The 7,948-nt window shown below is 42.7% G+C and overlaps 1 gene segment (V, D, J or C); it reads right to left on the bottom strand.

Moving 5' to 3' along the window:
* Window positions 1-1,044: 1,044 nt before the first annotated feature.
* Window positions 1,045-2,110, bottom strand: LOC109488500. The segment is given in 3 exon segments: window positions 1,045-1,424; window positions 1,540-1,639; window positions 2,030-2,110. Coding segments are annotated over 3 exon segments (561 nt in total).
* Between the last annotated feature and the right edge of the window lie 5,838 nt (window positions 2,111-7,948).

Here is a 7,948-nt window from a genome sequence, read left to right as displayed (position 1 = left end):
ACACAAGCAGGGGGAGTGGGAGAGGAAGAAGCAGGCCCATAGCGGAAGAGCCTGACGTGGGGCTCGCTCCCAGAACGCTGGGATCACGCCCTGAGCCGAAGGCAGACGCTTAACCGCTGTGCCACCCAGGCGCCCCCACAAGTTTTTTTTTTTAAAGATTTTATTTATTTATTTGACAGAGATAGAGATAGCCAGCTAGAGAGGGAACACAAGCAGGGGGAGTGGGAGAGAGAAGCAGGCTCATAGCGGAGGAGCCTGATGTGGGGCTCGATCCCATAACGCCGGGACCACGCCCTGAGCCGAAGGCAGACACTTAACGACTGTGCCACCCAGATGCCCCTTCACAAGTTTTTGCCACTAATGTCATTCTTTGTTCTGGGAACCAGTCCAAGTAACCACACTGCATTTATTCATCATGACATACTGAAATCCTCCAATGTGTAAAGTTTTTAATCTTTCTTTGTTTTCTTGACTTGGGGAGCTTTGGCTAACTGCCCATCCCCAACATCACAACTGAAGGCTCAGGTACTCAGCAAGGCTTCCAGGCCGGCTCTGTGCCTGAATTTCTTCTTTGACTTGGATCCTCACACAGCATCTCACATTCTAGTGCTTTGTCCCTGGACTCGGTGAGCCTCTGCCAGCCCTGAGGACAGGAGCCTGGGAGGGAAGAGAGGGTCCCTGCTCTGACCCCTGAAATGGAAGAGGCCATGCTGTGGAGGACTCTCCCCCTGCTGGGATGGTCCTCAGACTCTGACCAAGAGACCTAAAAAAGTTGGGTTGCTGTTTAAAGAGGAAAAACAAGACAAAACAAAAACACCAGCTCAACAGGCTCTGATTATTACAACTTGGACCACCAGGCAAAGTTTCTGTATCATCATGGGGTTTGTGTTGTCTTTTGTTTTTCTTTCTCCAGAGTTCACATAAGTTGTATAGGAAACTGGGATGAAGGACATTGTGGTGCAGAAGCTACTTCCAAGTACAGTCAGTGTGAATTCAGGGTATTTTAAATTGTAAGAGAGTCAGCATCCATGGTCCTGAGCAGGCTCAGGTGTTTGTCCCAGTTTCGCATCTGTGTGTGTCGCTGTGACCAGCACCACTGTGCCAGAATGCACAGTAATAATCAGTCTCCTTCTCAAGCTGCAGCCCAAAGATGAGCAGGACCCCTGCATTGGCTGAGACATCTTTGGAGCCCGAGAAGCAGCTGGGGACCCCGGAGCCCTGGTATTTATCTGAGTCTGAATAGAACCTCAGCAGATACCGGGGAGGGCTCCCTGGCTGCTGCTGGAACCAGTATGTTTGGTAGCTGCCCACACTGAACCCAGTGCTGAAGGTGCAGGTGAGTCTGGCGGATGATCCCAGAGATGCAGAGAGGGAGGGCGGCTGGGTCACCACAGGCTGGGGCAGGGAACCTGCAAACACAGACACTATGGATAATGGGGCAGAGGCCAGGGCAAAGCTTCTCAGGATCTAAGCCACAGGGCCAGATACCAACTGGAGGGTTTCCCTGTGTCCCTGAGGTCTGTCCCAATCTGTGCAGTGAGAGAACAAGGAGGACAGGAGTCCAGGCCACAGTAACACAGACCTTGGTCCCCACAGTGGGCTGGCCTGCCCCAGGCCTCCTTTTCCCCTCCACCCTCTGCTACTGGAGGGACTGTCCATGCAAATGGGCTCCATCCAGTGACTTCCCAGCCCCTCCCTGATCCCTGGTGCTGGAGCTCAGCTCACACCACACACTGGGGAGGATGGAGGTGGCTTCAGCCCTGAGGAGAGCCCTGGGAGGAAACACCTGCTAAAACCACACATAGCTCCCTGCTCAGGGGACTCTACTAGGGCTGAGAGGACACAGATGCTGAGACCCCATCAGGGAGCACAGGATGTGGCCTCCAAACCCAGGCTCCTTTGCTTGAATGGTTCTCAGTACACAGCTGTTTAAGGACCACAGGGCAGTCCCACAGCATCCCCTGCTGGTCACAGGACACACTCACCAAGGCCCTAAGGCCTGAGAGCCCAGCTGGTTTCTGCAGCTCACCAGGTCTGGGTCAATATTCACATCAGTGGTCTGATTCATACAAAGTGTGGCCCATAGTGCTGCCCATGAATACTGTTGCATGTTGCACTCTTGGAAGGAGTCCTGGGTTATGGGAGATGCAAACATTTACCTAAATTAAAACTTCAGTTGCTGGCACCCCAGAGAAGATCACTGCTCCCATCATCTTTCTCCATTGGTCTGGGATTTAAAATATGTATGTTTTCAGCATTTTAAAACACCTGTGCACTAATGAATCATTGAACACTACATCAAAACTAATGTACTACCCAGTGGCTAACTGAACATAAAAAAAACCAAAAAACGCCACAAACCCCAAAAAACTCCTGTGCATTAAAGCAATGGATTCCAGCTATTCTCTCATAAATTGAGTTTTATTTTAATTACCTATTTTTCACCTAATTTCATCATCTTACTAATTTACAAAGTAAGGGAAAAAGAATGAATTGATCAAGTAAAATATCATTTTTTATTTTATAGATTGTGCAGTTGTTGTCTTGTCTAAACATGTTTATACAAAGTCTAGATCCTGAACATTCTCTCCTGTTTTCTTCTATACGTATATATCTTTATATTATATGATTATGTCTATGATCTGTTTGGTAAATATTTTCATAAAGTGAGAATCTTAGGTGAGAGATTCGTTTCCCCCTATGGATAGCCAATAGTTCTGTGGCCATTTCTCCAGGAGGCAATCCTCCCTCCTCTGAAAGACTTTTGCAACTTTGTCAAAAGTACTTGTCCATACTTTCTTGGGTCCATTTCTGGGTTTTCTGTTTTGCTCCGTTGACCGGTGTGTCTACCCTCCATCCATACCACTCTGTCTTGTTGTGATAGGGATTGAATTAGATTTTATACAAGCTGGGAAGAGTTGACGTCTTTACTATTGAGTCTTCTCATCCATGAACAGAACCCGTCTATTTTTTAAAATCCACTTCGATTACATGTACCAGCATTTCAGCATCCATGGCTGTACACGTTTTATTAAATATGCACTTAAAGATTGCATTGTTGAGTCATTTTAATGGTATAATTTATTTCAGTTTTCACATGTTTATTGCCAGTGTATACACATCTAAATGATCTTTCTAGGGGCGTCTGGGTGGCTCAGTTGTTTTGTGCATCTGCCTTCGGCTCAGGTCATGATCCCAGTTTCCTGGGACTGAGCCCTGTATGGGGCTCCCTGCTCAGCGGGGAGTCTGCTTCTCCCTCTGCCTCTGCTGCAGCTCCCCCTGCTTGGGCTCTCTCTCTCTCTCTGACAAATAAATAAATAAATAAATAAAATCTTAAAAAAAGCAATCACAACTCAATCAGTCCAGGAAAAGCTCTTTACCACCCCTCACCCCCAACAATTGCACACCTGTCTCAGGAACAGGCTATTAACAGAGCTACCTCTTTACCTAAGAAACCTATCTGAATAACAGGGCAAACTTTGTTTTCTAAACATCTCCTTTCACCTTCCTGCTGAGGGTCCTCCTCTCCTTTGTATACCCTGACCCCTAGCCTCCTTAGCTCAGGTTGCCAGATAAGCCTCATGTTGCCGGACTTTATTTAGGAAGTTTGTGTCTGTGTGTATTCCCCATCATTATGAAATTAAATTTGATTTTTTTCCCTGTTAATCTGTCCCATGTCATTTTGATTCTTGGTCCAGCTAGAAGGATCTTTAATGACAGAGAAAATACTTCCTCGTGGCAGTTGGTGTAGTGGGCAGGACACGTCAACTGCTGGACACGTTTCACCTTGTATGCTACAGCTGAGATCCTGGAACATCTGACATACAGCCAGTAGAAGGTAAGTCTTCCTATCATGTTGGCTTCCTGGAATCTCTGTCTGTGGAGTCTGATGGAGCGGGAGTGGTGAGAAGATTTTTCTCTTTTTCTTAATTTAGATTTCCAGGAAGAAATATTTTGGAATTAGTTCCTTGGGCTTAGTGACAGTTTGGTTGAATTTGCTAGATAACTCTTTGGTTATTGATCCATCTCCTCCAAGAGTTGGTCTTTGTTTTCCGTTGCCTGTGTCTTTATGTCATGTGTCCTAAAAAGGCATTTCATGGTGCACTGGGTGTTATGCACAAGTAATGAATCATGGATCTTTACATCAAAAACTTGGGATGTACTGTTAAATTGTGTACTCAGATAAAAGGCTTTCATTGATGTACTCTATTCAAACTTTTCAAAAGCATAAATCTTGTTTTTAAAATTTTTTAGTTAAATTCAATTAATTAACATATAATGTGTTATTGGTTCAGAGGTACATGCCCGTGATTCATCAGTCTTATATGATACCCAGTGCTCATTACATCACATGCTGTCCTTAATATCCATCACCCAGTTACTCCATCCCTCCACCCCTCTCCCCTCTAGCCACCCTGAGTTTGTTTTCTATGATTAAGAATCTCTTATGGTTTGTCTCCCTCTATGGGTTCATCTTGTTTTATTTTTTTCCTCTCTTCCCCTATGATCTTCTGTTTTGTTTCTTAAATTCCACAGATCATTGTGATCATACGATAAATTTCTTTCTCTGATTGACTTATTTTGCTTAGCATAACACCCTCTGGTTCCATCCACATCATTGCAAATGGCAAGACTTCATATTTTTGATGGCTGAGTTATACATTATATATACAAACCACAACTTTATCCATTCATCTGTTGATGGACATCTGAGTTCTTTCCATAGTTTGGCTATTGTATACATTACTGCTCTAAACATTGGGGTGCAGGCGCCCCTTTGGATCATTACATTTGTATATTGGGGGTAAATACCCAGTAGGGCCATCGCTGGGTCATAGGGTAGCTCTATTTTCAACTTTTTGAGGAACCTCCTTACTGTTTTCCAGAATGGCTGCACCAGCTTGCATTCCCACCAAAGAGTGTAAGAGCATTACCCTTTTTCTGCATCTTTGCCAACATCTGTCATTTCCTGACTTGTTAATTTTAGCCATTCTGCCTAGTGTGAGGTGGTATCTCACTGTGGTTTTAATTTGTATTTCCCTGATGCCGAGTGATGTTGAACGTTTTTTCATGTGTCTATCGGCCCTTTGTATGTTGTCTTTGGAGAAATGTCTGTTCGTGTCTTCTGTCCACTTCTTGATTGGATTATTTGTTTTTGGGGTGTAGAGTTTGATAAGTTCTTTATAGATCTTGGATACTAGCCCTTTATCTGATATGCCATTTGCAAATATCTTTTCTCATTCTTTTGGTTGTCTTTTAGTTTTGTCAATGTTTCCTTTGCTGTGCAAAGCTTTTTTTCTTGATGAGGTCCAATAGTTCATTTTTGCCTTTATTTCCCTTGCCTTTGAAGATGTGTCTAGCAAGAAGTTGCTGTGGCTGAGGTCTGAGAGTTTGCTGCTTGTGTTCTCCTCTAGGATTTTGATGGATTACTGTCTCACATTTGGGTCTTTCAACCATTTTGAGTCTATTTTTGTGTATGGTGTAAGAAAACAGTCCAGTTTCATGCTTCATCCAATTTTCCCAATACCATTTGTTGAAGAGACTATCTTTCTTCCATTGGATATTCTTTCCTGCTTTGTCAAAGATTAGTTGACCATAGAGTTGAGGGTCCATTTCTGAGTTCTCTGTTTTGTTCCATTTATCTATGTGTCTTATTTTTGTGCCAGTACCATGCTGTCTTGATGATTACAGCTTTGTAATAGAGCTTGAAGTCCGGAATTGTGATGCCACCAGTTTTGATTTTCTTTTTCAACATTACTTTGGCTATTCAGGGTCTTTTCTGGTTCCATACAAATTTTGGAATTAATTTTTCCAGGTCTGTGAAAAAAGTTGATGGTATTTTGATAGGGATTGCATTGAATGTGCAGATTGCTCTAGGTAGCATAGACACTTTAACAATATTTGTTCTACCAATTCATGAGCATAGAACATTTTTCCATTTTTTTGTGTCTTCCTCAAAGTTTTCTGAGTACAGATCCTTTGCCTCTTTGGTTAGGTATATTCCTAGGTATCTTTTAGTTTTGGGTGCAATTGTAAATGGGATTGACTCCTTGATTTCTCTTTCTTCTGTCTCATCATTAATGTATAGGAATGCAAGATTTCTGTGCATTGATTTTATATCCTGCCACTTTACTGAATTCCTGTATGAGTTCTAGCAGTTTTGGGGTGCAGTCTTTTGGCTTATCTAGATAGAGTATCATGTCATCTTCAAGGAGTGAAAGTTTGGGTGCCTGGGTGGCTCAGTTATTAAGCGTCTGCCTTCGGCTCAGGTCATGATCCTGGCATTCTGGGATCGAGCCCCACATGGGGCTCCCTGATCAGTGGGAAACCTGCTTCTCCCTCTCCCACTTCCCCTGCTTGTGTTCCCTCTCTCTCTGCCTCTCTCTCTCTCAAATAAACAAATAAAATCTTTTAAAAAAAACCCCAAAAAACAAAGAGTGAGAGTTTGACTTTTTCTTTGCCAATTAAGATGCCTTTTATTTCTTTTGCTGTATGATCACTGAGGGTAGGAATTCCAGTACTATGTTGAACAATAATGCTGTGAGTGGGCATCCCTGTCATCTTCATGACCTTCAGAGAAAAGCTCTCAGTTTTTCCCCATTGAGAATGATATTTGCTGTGGGCTTTTCATATTTGGCTTTTAGGATATTGAGGTATGTTCCTCTATACTGTGAAGAGTTTTAATCAAGAAAGGATGCCATACTTTGTGAAATGCTTTTTCTTTTTTTAATGTTTTTTTTGTTATATTATGTTAGTCACCATAAAGAGATGGTTTCTGATGTAAAGTTCGATGATTCATTAGTTGCGTATAACACCCAGTGCACCATGCAATACATGCCCTCCTTAATACCCATCCACCAGCCTATCCCATTCCCCCAACCCCCTACCCTCTGAAGCCCTCAGATTGTTTCTCAGAGTAAATAGTCTCTCGTGCTTTGTTCCTGCTTCTGATTACCACCCTTTTCTTTATCCCTTTCTTCTCCTACCGATCTTCCTAGTTCTTATGTTCCATAGATGAGAGAAACCGTATGATAATTGTCTTTCTTTGCATGACTTATTTCACTTAGCATTATCTCCTCCATTGCCATCCATGCTGCAGCAAATGTTGAGAAATTGTTCTTTTTGATAGCAGAGTAATATTCCACTGTATATATGGACCACATCTTCTTAATCCTGTCATCTGTTGAAGGGCATCTCAGCTCCTTCCATGATTTAGCTATTGTGGACATTGCTGCTATGAACATTGGGGTGCATATTGCCATTCTCTTCACTACGTCTGTATCTTTGGGGAAAACACCCAGTAGTGCAATGCCTGGATCATAGGGTAGCTCAATTTTTAACATTTTAAGGGACCTCCACACTGTTTTCCAGAGTGGCTGTACCAACTTACATTCCCACCAACAATGTAGGAGCGATCCCCTTTCTCCACATCCTCTCCAGCAATTGTTGTTTCTTGCCTTCCCAATTTTTGCCATTTTAACTGGCATAAGGTGGTATCTTAGTGTGGTTTTGATTTGAATTTCCCTGATGGCCAGTGATTTTGAACATTTTTTCATGTGTCTGTTAGCCATTTTTATGTCTTCATTGGAAAAGTGTCTGTTCATATCTTCTGCCCATTTTTTTGATTTGTTTGTTTCTTGTATATTGAGTTTGAGAAGTTCTTTGTAGATCTTGGATACCAATCTTTTATCTGTAGTATCATTTGCAAATATATTCTCCCATTCTGTGAGCTGCCTCTTAGTTTTTTTGACCATTTCCTTGGCTGTGCAGAAGCTTTTTATCTTGATGAAGTACCTCAAGTTCATTTTTTCTTTTCTTTCTCTTGCCTTTGGAGATGTGTTATGAAAAAGGTTTATTTGGCCAATGTCATAGAGGTTGCTGCCTATGTTCTCCTCTATGATTTTGATGGATTCCTGTCTCACATCGAGGTCTTTCATCCATTTGGAGT

This window comes from Ailuropoda melanoleuca, unplaced genomic scaffold (assembly GCF_002007445.2).
Source record: "Ailuropoda melanoleuca isolate Jingjing unplaced genomic scaffold, ASM200744v2 unplaced-scaffold2250, whole genome shotgun sequence".
Taxonomy (NCBI): domain Eukaryota; kingdom Metazoa; phylum Chordata; class Mammalia; order Carnivora; family Ursidae; genus Ailuropoda; species Ailuropoda melanoleuca.
The sequence above is the reverse complement of the archived record's forward strand: the minus strand, read 5'-3'. Positions and strand labels throughout refer to the sequence as shown.